The sequence below is a fragment of the Lycium ferocissimum genome, chromosome 6, assembly GCF_029784015.1.
Source record: "Lycium ferocissimum isolate CSIRO_LF1 chromosome 6, AGI_CSIRO_Lferr_CH_V1, whole genome shotgun sequence".
Taxonomy (NCBI): domain Eukaryota; kingdom Viridiplantae; phylum Streptophyta; class Magnoliopsida; order Solanales; family Solanaceae; genus Lycium; species Lycium ferocissimum.
This window is the reverse complement of record NC_081347.1, coordinates 73,127,938-73,146,952: the sequence shown is the minus strand read 5'-3', so window position 1 is coordinate 73,146,952 and position 19,015 is coordinate 73,127,938. Positions and strand designations below refer to the sequence as shown.

General features: G+C 33.2%; 1 protein-coding gene across 3 annotated transcripts; it reads right to left on the bottom strand.

The window, feature by feature from the left end:
- Nucleotides 1-6,815: 6,815 nt before the first annotated feature.
- Nucleotides 6,816-18,634, bottom strand: LOC132060381 (uncharacterized WD repeat-containing protein C17D11.16-like). Of its 3 annotated transcripts, none has more exons than XM_059453416.1 (17): nt 18,490-18,634; nt 12,427-12,561; nt 11,658-11,857; nt 10,776-10,852; nt 10,600-10,695; nt 10,366-10,489; nt 10,191-10,249; nt 10,053-10,118; nt 9,589-9,659; nt 9,424-9,520; nt 8,759-8,833; nt 8,547-8,645; nt 7,870-8,013; nt 7,747-7,776; nt 7,600-7,662; nt 7,360-7,437; nt 6,816-7,115 (listed from the first exon to the last, which is right to left on the bottom strand). In XM_059453416.1, the coding sequence occupies exons 2-17, from the start codon at nt 12,543-12,545 to the stop codon at nt 7,029-7,031; spliced, it is 1,485 nt and encodes a 494-aa protein (XP_059309399.1). In that variant the 5' UTR covers nt 12,546-12,561; nt 18,490-18,634; the 3' UTR covers nt 6,816-7,028. The 3 variants fall into 3 exon arrangements, with proteins under 3 accessions (XP_059309399.1, XP_059309400.1, XP_059309402.1); XM_059453417.1 differs by lacking the exon at nt 18,490-18,634 and adding an exon at nt 13,622-13,653; XM_059453419.1 differs by lacking the exon at nt 18,490-18,634 and adding an exon at nt 13,505-13,533.
- Nucleotides 18,635-19,015: the final 381 nt, after the last annotated feature.

The following is a 19,015-nucleotide window of genomic DNA, read 5'->3' as shown; positions in this document are numbered from 1 at the left end:
TTGCTATATAGATTTTTCTTATTCCCAGAACTCGAACTTGAAATTTCTGATTTAGAATTTAAAAATTCTATCCATCTCATCACGTCATTTGATGGTGTGTTTTTTCCTTCCCAAAACGACGAATGTCATTCACAACTTGAAATCTTCTTTATCGTTCAATCCTTCAAATTTCTGTTTTCGATAGTTCCCTATTTTAAAAAAATATATATATATTAGACATCAAAGACAAATTCTGATATTATGTGATTTTTTTTATTATTATTTTTTTTCAAAAAAGATGACACGTTTTTGAAAAAAATTAATCTTATCATTTATATTTTATCCTTAATAACATGACTTGTTGGGATTCCATAAGATATAAAAAAGTGTGAGAAAATTAAAAAGACATATGGAATTTTCACTATCATTATTTTAAGTGATAACTATGGTACTTTCTATATATTTGACCTATACTTAAGATTCGATTTTAGTTTCTTAAACTTCGTGACTTGTTAAATAGATTCAAATAAAATGGAATGGAGGTATAATAAAGATATTGCAATTGCATTTATGTATCTCAATAGCCAAAAATATTACTCCTACTATGCAATAAGGATTTGAACAAATGAATATGAAACAGGTCGAGATATATCTACTTGTCAATTTACAATTTTAATGTAAAACATTTATGATCTCTCTAAGGAGATCAAGTAAAGATGAATGGACAAAGCCAAAACAAGTGAAGAAAATTGGGAATACAAAACAAATAGTACAAAATTACTTATGTCAAGCGTATGAGGTCATTTTCTTGCATCTTTATACGTAGAAGACTTTAAGAAATTCATAGAAACTTACTAAAATTTAAATATTCCAAAATTGTCACATCATACTGCTCTCATCCTCTAGAGAACTACGAAAGTGTAGAAAATCAATTTTTTTTTCGTTAATTAAATTGAAGTATGACAAAAAAGAAGTTGTTTACTTTTCCTTTTTTATAAAAAATTTAGGGCAAAAAGAAAAAGAAAAAAAAAGGTGGTACTATTTTAGCATCAATTTTAGGATAGACAATGATCATGCCTAACTCTATATGATGTTTATTAAATAAATAATTAGAGCTAATAACTCTTTTGGTCCCTCAGTTATAGGTAATTTTGATTTATTCCTTATGGTATTTGAATGAGAATATTGAACCTTCCATTACATGAACTGTGCACTTTTGATCACTTTACTTGTGGATGTTCACAATTACCATCATTTTTAATATTCCACCACTTAGTTACTCATGTGATGGTATGTTAAATTTGTGTTGTTACTCCATATTTAACAATAATGTAGTTCTATATATAGTCAAATATAGCACACTTTTACATGAATGGACCAAAACACACATATCATTGAATTGAAGGTTATGCCGAGTGATATGAAAAAGACCAAAAGCAAAATTTAACAACAACTTGGGGACCAAAAATGTTATTATCTCTAATAATTAAATGTGAAAGCTTAGAAGTTATTGTACATTGAGAGGTTGTAATCAGTACCTACTAGTATAAATACAATTAAAATAACAAATGTGGACGAGAAATTAAGCATATGGATTTCATTAATGTGATTCATTTTTCCTACTTAATCACTTGACATCTATGCATTCCCTTCAATCATCTAAATGTTTATATTCAATGTGTTCATATTTAGTTGTTTAATTGTTTTCATCATATGTCCTTTGTTCTAGAAATAGCACTTTTAATTATTTCACATGTATTTGAGGCTTAGGTAAGGAACAAGAAAACTAATATACGTATGAAAATTGAACCTTGCATCTTATAAAAGAGAGGAGACTAGTGGAAACAGCAATGGCTCAAAATAAAAGCTCATTAATCCTTAATAATTATGTAACTTGTCCAAACATTTTGTTCTTAATAAAGAGATTACAGTAGCTACTTTATTATTTGGGAGAAGATTCTAAACCACAGGAGAAATATTAGAGAAAAATATTTCTCTTATCAGACAAAGATTAACATACGACAAAAAAAAAAAAAAAATAGTGACAGACAATTTCTGTAGTCTAATAGAATAATTTCGTCGCTAAATATATATATATATCGGTGTATTAGCTATTAATGAATTATCAATATATTTATTTTACCTATAGACTATTTAGCGATAAATTAGCTATTAGTTTCATAGCTAATTCCCATGTAAAAGAAGGACAATAAAGTGAAAATGATTCACAAGAGCATCTTTTCTGTTTAGTATAAGGACAATATTAAAGATCCATTTTTATAGAATTTTTCTTCCAAGTAAGTGGGACCTATTCTACGTAGGATGACCATACAGATTTAAGCAACAAACCTAACAAGTTTATCTTGTTTGCTTTGTCAAAATAAGCTTAAAACAGTTCTTATTTGATTCTACTTTAAAAAACTAAATATTAAAAAAACAATAATTTGGAGTTTATAAGAACATATATCACTGTAGAACGAAAATGAAACAATCAATTACAAATAATACTACGACATAAAATATATAGAAGGTTCAATTCTCAACAAATATCTAAAAATTTCGAGCATGATCTTGTCTCGCCCTCGCATTTACTTAACTTTTTCCACTTTTCCCTTACTTTATTGGCCTATTCCGGCCCTATCCAAATGCCCCCAACCCCAACAAAAGAAAAGAAATGATCGAGAGGTTTCATGAAATGATTGAAATCTTTCTACTTTAAACATGGGATCTCTCGTCGAAAGTTTTGGAAATTGAGACTTTTTCAATACAGAGCATTCTACTTCCTTAGTGAACCTACCATTGCACATTCAACTTAATGTGGTTCGTGAATTCTGAATACCGAACGATTAAATTTAAAAGGAGAAAAGAAAAAGAAAAAACTATTGCATCAATGAAGCTGGCCCAATGTTTATTTTTGTCCCCTGGAAAAAGCCCCAGATTTGTTCGATATGAATGTACATTACCCTTAGAATGAAAATGAACCACAATTGACTTGCCAAAGTCTTCCTTCTTTGGAAAAACTTCGTCTGCAATTTGTACTAAATCAAAAACTAAATGTGAAAACTGAAAATGTCATGCTTCTATCTTATCATTAATACATTGAACTAGCCACTTGTTTTCAATTGAAATGGTCCAATAAAAACCAATTTATTTCCGCCCACAACTTGAGTGCTCCCCCGCCCTAAATTATCTGTCATTTTTTTCCGACTCAAATTATGTGAACTTCGATCAATATTTTAACATCAGTATTTTATCATATTGAGATGAAAAGAATTGTAATTTATAGAACTTTATATAATCTTTGCATATCTAAATTTTAAATCTAAGACATTGAGTTGATCTCTTTTGATTTAGCTTTGAAAATTAGCTAAATTAACTCTTGAAAAAGAAAAAGACAATACTTATTTTGAGACGAAGGAAATAAAAAACAAAAATAAACCGAAGAAAATTATGCCAAATTTTCAAGTGCATTTCTTTCTGTATGAAGTATGAAACGTTCTTACCAAAAAAAAGGGGCTATGACTATCTTATCTTCTAGAGATAAGAATCAATTTCTTAATTTATTTTCTCAAGAACTTTCTTTCGGGCCAACTTATCAACGATGAGATAAGAAATGTCAGGTAGCCAATTTTTTCGGAATCGCTTAAATATGTATAGTTTTTAACAACAACCACAACAACAACAACATCCTTAATGTAGTCCCACAAGTGAGGTCCTCTGAGGAGGGTGTTGTGTAGTGTGTACGCAGCTTTACCCTTACCTTATGAATGTAGAGATGTTGTTTTCGATAGACCGTCGGCTCAAGTAAGAAAAGGAAAGTCAGCAGTGAAGAAACGATATCGAAAATAATGAAGGAAAGAATAGTATCAACAACAAATAGCTAGTACGATAACCGAAATAAAGAAACCAACCAGATAATAGCAAAATCGAAGAAAAGTCTAGTTTTTAAAAAATTATAAAAAGTTAATAAGTTAGATTTAACAAATATTAAACTCCTCCCTCACTTCATCCAGACGAGTCTGAAGTTTCAAAGTACTTACTAAAATTAAGGATCTAGAATTAGGCTCTAGAAAGGTTTGAAATTTTGGACGTACGTCATTCCCAAGGTCTGAAGTTTGATTATGAGGCGGATTTTTTTTTTTTTTAATACATATTTTATAAATTTTGGCTGTTTTGAATAACAGTAAAAGCGATATTTGTACATTTCACCCTGAGCCCAGGGGCCAATTTAGGTATTAATTTTGGGTTACGTGAATACATGGTCACTCAACTAAACTCGATATATTATGTGTATAATTCTGAAAATATATATAATTTTACCTGAAGCAACACATAATCAAACTAGGCTGAGTGGAGCACTAGTAGGAGCTTTGTTTATTTCCTCAAGGTCTCGGGATCAAACCCAAGCTCCTGCACGTTCTATGCTTTTATTTTCTAAAGCAGCCTTTTAACTTTCTTTTTTATATTATTCTAAATCCTTTTTCTTCTATAATTCTAATTATCCAAAAGAAAAAAATGTTTTTCTTTTTTAAATTACATCTAATGAATTTTTTTTCCTTTATTTCTAATTACCAAAGTCTCAAAAGGCAAAAGAAATCAAAAAAACCCCATAGGCGCTAAGCTGCAATGAACCAACGGCATAAGAAATAAAAAAATCTCATAGCTAATGGTGAACTCATCCTCTTAAAATCCTGAATTCGCCTCTGCCTGAGCCATCAACTTAGTTTCCTGAACTATGAACCATGTTCCCTCTTACGATAATAGTTTGCTTTGAAAAAAACAAAAATGAATATAGATACACTTATATTTTCAATATTCATAATTTAGTAATTAGTATGTTATAACTTGTCTTATTTTCTAAGTTCTTAACCAGCATTCTATACGCGATTATATGTAATTGACTTTGAAATAGCATGATAGTGTAGATATTTGACATTATGATCCGTGTATAGAAGTTAAACGAAATTAAGTACTCCCTCCGTTCACTTTTACTTGTCCAGTATTCTAAAAATAAATTTTCACTTTTACTTGTCACTTTTAGTATATCAAGAAAAAATAATTTCTTTTTTCCTGTTTTACCCATAATATTAATTACACATTTCATTTCAAATCCATTAAAAATGTGCACCAATTAATATGGATATCATGATAAATTATACATTTCATTTATTATTTTTTAGGGGGTGTGCAAAGTTTATAGTGGACTAGTAAAGTGAACAGAGGTAGTAAGAAGTTCTAGAAGTTTTTAAACGAAATTAAGTAGGAAGTTTTAGAAGCTTTCATACGCATTGGTGAATTACGTGAATAGCCGGTGGATTACATGCATGTCCAATTTGACGCATTAAAGAAGATAAGACTTTGTCAGATTTAGAGTTTAGACTTTTTACAGAGTGGCAACATGTAGTTCTTTGATTCAATGAAATTAATGGAAGTTGAAATTCTAGCAATCTCTTCAATTAATTGCACATTAATTACTCTTTATATTAAATGATAGGTCCTAAAGGTCTTTGGTTTTACTTTTTGACAGGTAGTTATTAAAAAATTGAGGCGTGCATATCTCCTAATATAAACTGAAAAGGATTGTTTTTGGATTAACTGGCATCACCTCAATAGCTTCAAAGAAATTTATAATTAAGTCTTTTCAAATAAAGCTGCATTGTTAAAACTCATCAAATGAAGCATTAATTTAAGAAATTAAGGTACTAACGTCTTTTTATATAGCATCATAAAACTTGACTAAGTGCCTCATTTGTTGATAGTTGTTTTCGGACACGTATGTTGTTGGAAGTGGAGAGTGAAAAGACCAATACAGTAGAGAATGGTTACATAAAATCGAAATCCACTGATTCAGATATATTATTGACAAAGAAAGGTCTCACGTTTGGCACGTGTATACCTATGCTTACTGGTACAATGTGCAAAATTTTTATTGGATTGTTCACTTGGAAGGCATCACTAGCCTTAATCCTTCTTTCTAGTTCTAGTTGTGTCAAAACAATACCCTAGTTGCAAGGAAAAAGACTATAGACGATTTTATGCTTGTTTCTTTTTCTTGTTTGAGACGAGTCAGGAATCTAAAATATTATGACAGGGAAAGAAGTTGAGACAAAGTTGTCAATTATAGTGCTTGTTGGGGAGTGAAAAAACTGTTTATGTTAAACATCAATGATAATGATAGCAAATGGGAGTGTTTAAGGGAAAAAGATTGAATACTAAATTTTAGTAATAATAATGCCTAGTTGCAAGGAGAATGACTTCGGTCCATAAATGGGTGAAAAATGACTCATCGTACCAATCACAAACAAGGAAACTGAAACTAACCAAAATAAGGGGGAAAAAATGACTCTGTTCCAGCTCCACATTTCATTTTTTATTGGGAAGCAGTCCAAAACAACACAAAGATAAAATATATTGAAGAAACAGGACTAAAAGGAAACATTCTGATTTTCACAAACAGATAATTTCCCAGAACTGCATAATATATTATCAGTCCACTTGTGTGATAACTTTGATTCTTTCTGGCTCTCAAACTATGCTATGGAAGTTGACAATACATAATGCATTTCCTCATATCTTGCTTAAAAAAGGAACCAAAATAGATCAAGATTGTCGGTAAATAAAAAATCAACCGACATGTTCAACAAACTTTCTTTTTCTTGCTAATGGTAGTGTCTCAAACAGCCGCATCTCAACTATTACCTCCCACCAACACAAGTGCAAGATAACTCAGCCTAACAATGTTGAAGCACATAAAAAGAGATCGTCTTACGTTTTTTGTAATCTCTGGTAAAATTTGGACCCTGGTCTCCGATACATGTTCAATGAAGTTGTGTGGGTTATGTCCGAAAAAACACACGCCTATCTTGATTCCACCAAACTCTTCACTTCCTCTTTCAATTGGTCCAGGCAATGTGCAGTAACAGTACCATGCTCATATGATAAATTATGGGGAGCCAAAAACCACCCTACTAAACCACAGATCAAAATTGACAGCCTAGGTAACACTTTCACTATAGAATTCAACCAATATCTCGAAAACTACATTTACATTATGATTTGGGTGGCGACGGCCTTTTTTGTGCAACGTATTTCCCATATTTCTTCAACACGGCATCTTCTGACGCAATATCCCATAGCTGCAAATAATAAGCAAAGACAAATTCTCAGCCCAAAAACACAAACTCACTACAATAAAAATGGAATTAGCTACAAACTTCGTAGCTAATCCGTCCCTAACAGAATTCTATAATAATCCGTCAGTAAATAGGATTAGTGACGAATTTTGCTGTTTAGCTACAGAGTTTGTACGTCGCTAATTCCTGTTTTTCATTAGTGACTAGAGCTGCAACAAATCAAACTTTCAAAAGGCACACAACTCACCTGCAACTTCCCTTTAGAGCCACCAACAGCAAGCAAAAAGGGGCAATCATCTGAGAAAGATACAGAGAAGACAGCTCCCTGTTAACAAAAATAAAAAAAAAAGGGCCGTTACAATAGTATTCCATTAATCAAAATGTATAAACAACCATCTAGAACCTTGTTTTCCTAACATGTTCAAGGAAATATATGCATCAAACTTGAATATGCAAAATCCACAAAAAACATTTGCAAATCACATACAGCTTTCGGATTCCTAGATGCAATGCAAGAAGGCTGATTGTTGGTCAAATCCCATAATTTAACCTGCAGCACATTAATTAAATTAATAACCAGTGGAATAAATCAAAACTAGGCAATAAGCAGCAAACAGAGACAACAAGAAAGTACCGTCTTGTCCGTGGAACCAGTTGCAAGAAGCTGCCCAAAATACACAGGGAAGTGAGGAAAGGCAAATGTTAATAAGGAAACATGAATTAAAGGACAAGGTATTAAAAAAAAAATTCCGCTTACATTTGGGACTAGAGGATTAAAGGACAACGAGGACGCTGCTTTATCATGAGCATGGATAGTGAAACTTGGCTTTGTCTCGGAAGTCGAACCAGAACTAGCAGCACGGATATCAAAACTAGTAACAGTACCATTCTCCAAGCTGACCTAAAAGTTTTAGGGAACTATGTTTAGGTCAGTCAATATCCAATACACATCAAGATAAAGATTCCTGACCTGACTTTAAAATGGGTTTACTCATCCTTCAAAAAAACCATTTAGGTGTCATACAGTTATAGGGTACATAATTAGTGATTGGGCCAAGGGAAAACAGGATTATGTGGCAGTTTGAATTTATCCAGTATTTATTTTTCATTTTAGTCCATGGAGAGTTGGAGACAGATAAATACTACCTAATTTTCTGCATTAAACAATACCTCTCAAATTTTCAGCAAGCAAAAAGTAAAACTAATATTTACGTGGAAAAGTAAACTAATTGCCAAACTTAATTTAAATATCATTCAACCCCCAACCATAGTATATTCACCTAAACAACCAACACAATCCCATCCATCATTAGTTTCCATACTAGTGGTCCCCGTGTTAAGAAAATCATTAACAATCTCCCAACTACAGATTCCCATATCAGAATCAGACGTACCAAACAAACAAAGCCTTAACATAGCAAACAAAGAACTGACCACAAACGAATGCTCAGAATGTGGATCCCAAGCCAAGCTTTCAACATCAGCGGCAACTGGAAACTTAAATCCACTGTGAGAGGGTTTCCTCCCGTCCTTCTGCAAGACATGTTGAAAGTTGAATTAGCATCTTAAAGTAAGAAACTAATCCACAGTCCTAGTTTCTCAAAAACAAAAGGGGCAAAAAGGAAAAGGCCGAAGTGTTTTATTACCAAGCAAACTGTATGATCGAATGATCCACTCAGAAGAATCTGCGGTGCAAACGGATTCCATGCAACTGCTTGAACCTGTCAAACATAACAAGATGACGAATCTGCTTCTTTCTTAACTCGTAAGCAAGCTGGTCACTAATGTTCTATAGGTAATTCAATTTTTTTAGTCAGATTTCAAAACTCTAGCAAAGACGAGATGTTGCAATTTTACCTAGGTTATCAGGGTTTCCGATACAAGACGATGAAATGTTCAGGGATAACAGAACGTTTGATCCCTAAGATATTGATAAATTCCGCTTTTGGTTCTTGTGTTACATGATTCGGCATATTTAACCTTCAATTAATTAAAATGTGTGTTTTTGATCTCTTCATGTAGAAAGCATGTTATATTGGACTATTTACAGAACTACATTACAGTAAAATATAAAGTAACAATACACGTATAACATATCAGATGAATAACTGAGTGTTGAAACGGTTAAACAATTATGTTAAATTTGTGATTATTCACAAGCAAATGGATCAAAACTGCACAATTCAATTAATTGAAGATTTAATGTAATAGTCAGATATTATAGGGACACAAATAAGAATTTACCAATAACTGACCAAAAATACGATTAACCCAAATGTTTAAAGAAATGATAAATTTTTTTGAATTCTACCTTGTCAGTATGGTCCTTCAAAGTCAGATTACAAGCTTCGGTAGTCACATCCCAAACCTTGACTGTATGATCAGCACTAGCACTGGCAAGTATATTCCTGCACAGAATGTTGAATAAGACTATATCTGAAGTTTAACTTAACACTAGTCAATCAAGAGTCCAAACCTATATTCCTTGTTCCAAGAAAGACCAAGTACTGAATCTGAATGGCTATCCTTCTTGTATTTGATAGATTTCTGCAAGAGGAAAAATTTGCAAACTAGGTAAATGGAGCATAAAAGTAGGTTTTCTCAGACAATTATTATCAAATACTCAGTAAAGACCATCCACCATGCAAATGTTAATCGTTGGAAAACTGTTTGTTCCCCTTCTTTCATTTTCTTAAATAGTAAGGTCCCAATCCTTCTTCCCTTTTTTTTTTTTTTTGGTGTTGTGTCAGTGTGTGTTTTTTTTTTTTTTTGGTGGGGGGGGGGGGGGTTTAGGGGATAGGGTGGAGGTGGAAAAGGGATGGATTTTCCACCTTTAACATCTAGAACAAATTTCAGCTGCACAAGCTGACCTAACATACAAGAGCATTCCAATTGAAAATTGGATCAAAGCCAGTAGAGAGGTCAAATTGCTTAAATTACCTTCTTCCCCTTTTTCTTTATATCAGCAATGCCACCTAATATAACAGATGGTTGCACCTCATCCATCTACAGAGAAAGAAGATAGTGAGAAACGATCAGTAATGACTAGTTCATAAAGATCAGTGTGAAGTCACTTACGATGTCCATATCCCAAATTTCAATTGCTGGTTCCATTGAGCCCACAGCTATGAAGTTACCTATCAAAAAGTTAATTTATTTATTAGCATGAGCAAATCAGAAATTACTTTTAAAAGTAACATATGTTCAAAACCAGTAAGAGAAAATACTTCAGCAGCATAAAGCTCAACCATACCTTTCTCGCCGCCTTTAATAGGGCAATCAAGCCATGCTGTGCAGAGAGGAAAGGCAGGTATAATATTACAATGGTGAACATACATGTTTGTTTCCCCATCTGATGAAACTTCCAAAATCCATATCTGTTGGCACGGATCAGAGTCAAAGATTAAAGGGTGGCTAAATAAAATTAAAAGGACAACACAGATGGAGTTATTAAGTCGTTGAATCGTGAAGTAAGTTGTTTACTTGCCTCAAGTTGACTGACGTCATCCTCATTGCTTGCACAAACTATAACAGAATCATCAGGTCTTATTATCATGTCGTCATCATCTTCAGAGTCATTGTCCTGAAAGGAGAATTCTTCTCAGTCAGTAATACTTGAACGGTTACAACATGATGGAACAACAGTCTGATCATACTGCAAACCTTATCCTTGAGATATGGGTCCATGTCATTACTTGGGTAGTACAAGTCTTTAAGTCCTGAACCGAAAAGCTCAATGCCTGACCATGCCAAACACATGCAAAGAGAGAAATGCAAACTAAATTAAAATCCATTCAAAAATATCATTTTCAAATGACCTCAGTAACAATTTTCCAAATAAAAACTGATAAATCACAACAACAACATATCTAGTATAATCCCACCAAGTGAGGTCTGGGGAGGGTAGAGTGCACGCAGACCTTACCCTTACCTTTTGACGGGTGGGTAGGCTGTTTCCAATAGACCCCGGCTCAAGGAGGAAAAAAAAAAAAATACTGATAAATCAGTGTAGACTAATAGCCTGTTTGGCCAAGCTTCTCCAAGGTCAAAAGTTTCTATTTTTTTTAAAAAAAGAGATGTTTTATTCAAAGTTGAGGTGTTTGGCCAAACTTTTAGGATTAAAAAAAGTGTTTTCGAGTATAAGCAAAAGCTGTTTTTGAGAAGCTGAAAAAGTAGCCTCTCCCCAAAAGTACTTCTTTGAAAAACACTTTTGAGAAATACACTTAGAAGCACTTTTAAAAGCTTGGCCAAACACTAACTGCAGCACAAAAGTGTGTTTCAAATTGATAGCCAAACAAACTGCTTCTCACCAGAGTACTTACTTGAAAAGCACTTCTCAAAAAAAATTGATAAATTGATTTTAGAAGCTTGGCCAACCAGGCTTATATAGGCCAGGCCAGGGGAAAATGAACATGAAAATTTTTTATCTTATCGAAAAGAGTTGAATATGAAAATTACTGCCAGTTCATCAGAGATATAAATAACAAAGAAAAAAAAAACTGTTTTCAACACAAATCAACATATTAGCCAATGGACTTAAGTTACCATCCTCCTCGTCATCGTAGTTGTCCATGTCCAATTCCTTTAAACCATCTGTTATGTCATCAGTTCCTACAGAACCAACTTTTGTTGCCTTTCCAAGTGCATCAGCAGCAGCTAACGCGACAGCAATTTCATCATCCTCATTTTCATTGGATTCATCAACATGCATTTCTCCTTCAGCTTCCTCATCGTCACTATTTTCACTGGAACGGAAATAAAGAAACAGACTTTCAAGAGCAAGGCAAAGCAAAGATTACACTGAAAGGAAGTATCAAGTTCAATTCCAAAAAGGTCTTAACTCGATCAATGTTTAATAACTTTTAGGCACAGCTAGGGCTGGTAAAATGGTTTTAAAAAACAAGTAACCGTCCAATCCGACCCGTTAGCTATTGCCATATGGGTTGGATAACTGACATTTTAAAAATGGATCTAATATGGATATTTTCCATATTATCCACTAAAAAATGGATATCCAGATGGATAATATGGATATCCATATTATTGTCTGCTTGTTATTTTTCATGAGTTCTTGCTTTCTAGGAACCTAAGCTTATTTTGGCTTATAGCTTGTGTTTTCACGGCTAACCGATTTTTCATCCGTGTTAAATATGGGCGGGTCGGGTAATTTATCCGTTTTTATTTAACCAGTGTTCGACCCGCCCTTTTGCCACTCCTACTGCTAATTACTTTTACGCACAGCAAATCTTTTCCTTTGATTGTACGATAAGAGATAAAGCAACACTGGTTGGGGAAAAAAACTTAATGATAATACCGTTTATCAAGAAGACCACTCTTAAGAATCTCCTCAATTTCCTCTTTTGAAGGGGGCTCAGCCTCAGCTGGTACCGACTTTGCAACCCCTTTGGGAATCCACGAAATAGCTGCTATCATTTTTACACTGGTTTATCTACATCCACAAGCAAAGAACCATTATGAGAAGAAGAGATAATCAAAGGAATTACCAAAAACCAGACTTTTCTCGCGAGAAGCCTATTCAGCTAGCCAAGCACAACCACAAGCAAGAAAACGATAACAATTTAGTTAAAGGTAGAGACAAGATGTTGGAAATTTCTACATCAACAAGCAGAAAAAAAAAAAACCATCAAAACACAGGAAATTGATACGATCATGTTCTATATCCAACAACAACAACAACAACAACATACCCAGTTGGATCCCACAACGTGAGGAGAGGAGGGTCAATGCCCCAAACAGCCACCACTAACCGCAGCGCGCTTTGAGCACGCCGCTGGTTTCGTGGCAAAGGGCAGCCCGGTGCACTAAGCTCCCGCTATGCGCGGGGTCCGGGGAAGGGCCGGACCACAAGGGTCTATTGTACGCAGCCTTACCTTGCATTTCTGCAAGAGGCTGTTTTCACGGCTCGAACCCGTGATCTCCTGGTCACATGTTCTATATCCAACAACAAAAGAAAAAAAAAATGATGACAGGAAATCAGCCAATACCCAAAACACCGCAGATATTTACTACCGAACCGTACAAAAGAAAACCTTCCTAGCAATAATACATTCAACAAGTGTTTTTGAAAGCGAGAAGCGGAAAAAAGGCGACAACGAGCCCTAAAGTGAAACAGCACTTCTTTTAAAAAATATGAAAATAACCAAAAACTACCAATTTTGAACCCTAGCAGCTATGTTCAGCAAAACCAAAACTATAAATAAGAACATCAATACAATTGAAACATAACATTGCAAATATTTCTATATGTATAAGCAAAGATAAAGACAAAAAACACCTTAGCAACAAATAAGTATAATTAACAGAACTATCAGAAACAAAAGGTTACAATATTTGCTATATAAATAAGAAAATTCAAACCAATTTTTTTCAACCGACTATCAGAAACTAAAGGTTAAAAAACGAATAACTATATCAAAGTAGTAAAAACATAACATCATAATATAAAAAACTGATTTTATTTAGTAAAGATAGCAGTAAAGCTATAGTACCTGAGTATTCAATCCGGCGGCAGCTATGTTTGCTAGAAATAAAACGAGTTTCTAAGGGTATATTTGTTAGAAAAATTGATCTCAAACTCGCCACAATAATTCGGGGCGGGCTGTGAAAGATTTTGGGCCTTGTGCTGGCATAGGTAGGGAGAAATTGCACGTTTTGACATCCAAATGGGTCATTGGCAGAAATGCCCCTAATTTGAGGTGGTCTTTAATTTTTGGTCCTGCAATCTGCTGGTCTTTAATTTTTACCCTTCAACCTTTTTAAGTTAAAAATAGCCGGACGAAAATATCCTGGGGTAAAAACGCGATGGATCATGAAGCTTGAGCAACTTGACTATGGAAGAGCGAGGGGGTGGGGGGTGATCGGAGAAAATTCTTTGGGGTCGTTTGGCGCATGGTATAAGTGGATATCCCAACACTAATTTTTGTACCATATTTGGTAGGAGATTTATACTTTGTACCAAACAAAGCACAAAATGCATTCTCGGATAAAAGATGGGATATCCCATCTTATCCCACTTATACTGGGATTATTTTATTCCATCCAGAAGATGAGATAAAATAATCCCAAGTCTTGGGCTAAATTAGTCCCGGAATTACAATCCCGGGACAATTTTGACTATCTACCAAACGACCACTTTGTGATTGATTCTCAGCCGTTAGATTGTATCGGTGGGGTCAATTATGATTATTTGACGGTGCGGGATGGGTTCTTAATTTAACCACTATGGAGGAGGACTGGTAAGAGGGGAGCACGTACTGAAATTGAATGCAAAACATTACTAGTGCTAGTATTTATTTTAATATATTTATTTCCTTTATTAGTATTAAATATATTATTTTGTTTTGAATATTGGTGTGAGGAAGATATGGAGCACAATCTCTATGACTACGGAAATATTGGAACTCTGTGCCAAAATAGTTTAAGCTAAAAGTGTAATTTATATCTTTTGCATCAAAAGTCTGAAAAATTCGATGGATTGGAATGGATTTTTTTTTAATACAATATTGAATTTTTTCTTTAATAATATATTTGGAATCTAAAGTCATGCCTTAAAGTCTAATTTGGCTAATTTTCAAATCTAAAGTTATGCTTTAAGGCCTAACTTGGCTAACTTTGAAATCTAAAGTTATGTTTTAAGGCCTTAAGGCATAACTTTACTAACTTTGGAATCTAAAGTTATGCCTTGAGGCCTAACTTGACTAAATTTTGAATCTAAAGTTATGCCTTAAGGCCTAATTTGACTATCTTTGGAATCTAAAGTTATGTCTTAAGCTAACTTTACTAACTTTAGGATTCTAAAGTTATGCCTTAGGGTCTAACTTGACTAATTTTGAAATTAATTTGACTAACTTTGGAATCTAAAGTTAGGCCTTAAGGGCTAACTTGAATAACTTTGAAATTTAAAGATATGCCTTAAGGCCCAACTTAACTAACGTTGGAATCTAAATTTATGCCTTAAGGCTTAACTTGACTAACTTTTGAATCTAAAGTTATGCTTTAAGTTCTAACTTGACTACCTTTGGAACCCAGAGTTATGTCTTAAGGCCTAACTTGACTAACTTTGGAATCTAAAGTTATGCCTTAAGTTCTAACTTGACTACCTTTGGAATCTAGAGTTATGTCTTAAGGCCTAACTTCACTAACTTTGGAATCTAAAGTTATGCCTTAAGTTTAACTCTCGTTACACTACTCATTTGATATCTAAAGTTATGTCTTAAGGCCTAACTTCACTAACTTTGGAATCTAAAGTTATACCTACTAACTTTGGAATCTAAAGTTATGCCTTGAGGCCTAACCTGACTAACTTTGGAATCTAAGGTTATGCCTTAAGGCCTAACTTGACTAACTTTGCAATCTAAATTTAGGCCTTAGGGCCTAACTTGACTAATTTTGAAATTAATTTGACTAACTTTGGAATCTAAAGTTAGGCCTTAAGGGCTAACTTGAGTAACTTTAGAATCTAAAGATATGCCTTAAGGCCTAACTTGACTAACTTTGAAATCTAAAGTAATTTCAAGTAATTACCCTTGTGCTTTGGTGCTGCCCGTCCAATCAAAGATGCAAATTTACAGCTTTCTTTCTCATATTATAGTCAACTTCTTTGTTCTTCTTTAAGTCACTGAGAAAGAGTCCAACACTAAAGCAAAATGGAAATTTAGTAAACAATTTACATGTACATTACATAATTGCAACATTATAACTTATCTTTGACATTCCAACAACAACACCACACCCTAACCATGCCTCGACCAATCATAAAGGGACAGATAATTATAAGCATATTATAAAGAGTTGTTGTTGGTGAATATCCATGTCAATGAGCTAATTTCCAACAATTAATCTAAGTTAGTGTATTTCAATCATCAATAGCTTATTTAAGACAAATGGAACCAACACTAAAACAACCAGTAACGAAAATATTTAGTAAATCATAAGTTACTATCTATAATGTGCACCATCGCCTATATATATATGTCAATATCAACCATTGGAAATATTTTTCACTAAATAATGTAATCATGTCTCTCTGAGGTACTTCTACTGTTCTTCAAAATTTAATATGTGAAATGATCACTGAGATCAAACACTAAATTATGTCACCAAATTAGGTTTAATGAATCAAAATTAAACACAGTTTCATATGATAACAAAATGAGTAAAAACAACCAACGCCAAATTAAAAATCAAACTAGCATATATCATTGTAAAATTGAAAAGGAAAGAAAGAACAGAGCTTACTTACACCAATGCAATGCGGGTCAAAGAAAAAATGTTGTGTGTTAGGGTTTGAGGGCTTTTTGGTATCATCAAATGAAAGGAAGGACAAAAATTAAAGACCAGCTCATTTGAAGGGCAAACCGTGCAATTTTTTGCTGGACAGGCAGGGAGAAATCTTTTTTTTTTGCCCGGATTATCCTTTATTTGGGATGGTCTTTAATTTTTGTCCTTCATATTGGTAGTCTTTAAGTTTTGCTCTTCGCCTAACACCCTGAGGCTGTGTGTTCGAATCCCGGCTCAGGAAAAAAAATCGCAAGGCAAAATTTTTGCAAATCTGTTCATATAAATTCTGGCCTGAAGGAGCAAATTTTAGAGACCACCATTTTGAGGGATAAAAATTAAAGACCACCCCCAGCGAAGGACAATCCTGCAAATTGCCCGGGAGAAATTGCACGTTTTGCTATCCAAATGGGCTGATTTTTAAGTTTTGAATACTTATGGCCATTTTTGTCCAGCATAGCTTATGAAATACTCATTATAATGCGAAAATATGAACTTATACCATTCAAAAAAAATTGTTTTTTATGAGGGAAAAAAAATTAAAGACCAGCACAAAATAAGGACCAAAGTGCAAATGACCTGGCAAAAATTACGGACCAGCCCATTTGAAGGCCCAATCGTGTTTGTCTTCCATACGAGTAATTGCCCGGTTTGATCTTCTTTAATTTTTGTCCTCCAAATGGACTGGTCTTTAATTTTTGCCGTCCAAATGGGTTGGTCTTTAATTTTTTTTTTTCCCTTCAAAATTGAACTTATGGGCATAATTTCTATGCTGGCATAACTTGTGGATATTATTATGCGAAACTTATGCCCTTATAAGCATAAGCTCAACTTTGAAGGAAAAAAAATTAAAGACCAGCCCATTTGAAGGGAAAAAATTAAAGACCAGCACAGAGTAAGACCAAAAATGCAAATGACCCAAAATTGTTTGGCCTGTAATCTATCTATATATATATATATCTATCTCTACTATTTTAAAAGTATGAATATAAATGTTGGTTGACCAAAAATATCCTTCAAATATTGAATGACTTTTACACCCTTAAAATATAATTTCATATCGGATAAAATTGTAATTTGAAACTCATACTAATAACATGCGTAGACCGGAATTCTAATCACAATCAAGTTCAGTTGGACTCTGCAATACAATTTAAAAAGAACACGTCCGACCAATGACCTTATTTGCTTAGGAGTATTTTTGTGATTGATGAAAGTTGCTTTGTCCGTGCTAAAATTTCAATTCTAGCATATAAATAATTAGGTAATTATTAAATCACATTTTAATGGGCTTAGGTACGTATTTAACTGAATGTGTTTGTGCTAATTATGTAAAATTTATTTATAGATTCAATGCGATATTTCAAACATTATAAATAAAGCTAAGCCATAATATCCTTTTTGCAAAATCGATACAGAAAGTATTAAGAGTTTATTAAACTAAAGTAAAGTGTCTGTTTCAAGACAAGGAGTATAATAAATGTTGGATAAAATCATAATCTTGAAGATTTTATTCAATATCTAAAACCTTGAATTCCTAATTAACTAACAATAGAATATTACTAAATTAAGCTACATTCATATTTGATAAAATAGTTGCCGCATTAATATTTATAGATAATACATGAATTTTTTATTTGCCTTTGTATTCAAATATTGAGTTCAATAAAAAAAAAAATACAATTTACAGGCATTTCAGTCGTAGACGATAGACATGTAAATTCAGCCGGTAGTCATTCAACTTTGACTTACGGACATTTTTCGTTCAAAACTAGGAAAGAAGCAAATCACAGCATGTAGCAATGGCATACACTCTATTTCAAGATTCCACCATGTAAAAACTACTCATAAAACTAATAAAGTTTAAATTTTTATTCATCCCAAGAATTAAAAAAAAAAAAAAAAAAAAGACCCCAAATTATAAATCAGAAGATTCAAGAACATAACACATCTATAAATCCAAATGGACATTCACACACACACACACATATATACACACACAAGAATCTATTCATATCAGATTTAAACTGTATAAAAATTAATAAAAATTCAAGAAAGTATGGTTTAATGTGATAATTACCAGTGGATTTAGGATGCTTTTGTGGGTGCCTCTTTTGTTTGCCATAAAAACCTAGAAAAAAGAGGCAATAAGCTAAGTGAAAGCAAATATTATGTGTTACCAGGGTTCACTCCAACTGGTCCTTTATTTTTATTCAAAGCACTACTTTGACTCCCCAAACTTTTTGGGTAACGTTATTTTGGCCTGTAATTTGTGCTAGTCTTTGTTTCTTAAATTTTAATAGTAACTTAAATTAAAAAACATGGTAAGAATTAGAGCCCGTTTGGATGGGGACCATAATTTATGGCTAGTTTTTGGGTAATTTTTGTTATTTTAGCTTAAAAGTAAATATTTTAAAATATTTTTTATATTACTCAAATACTATAAAAGTGCTTAGAGTTGAAATAAGTCAATCCAAATAGACTCTTGGAAAACCAATATAACAATACTATAAATTCAGTCGTAGACGATAGACATGTAAATTCAGTCGGTAGTCACTCAACTTTGACTTTATCACATAAAAGTTACTTTCTTATTTTTTCTTTTT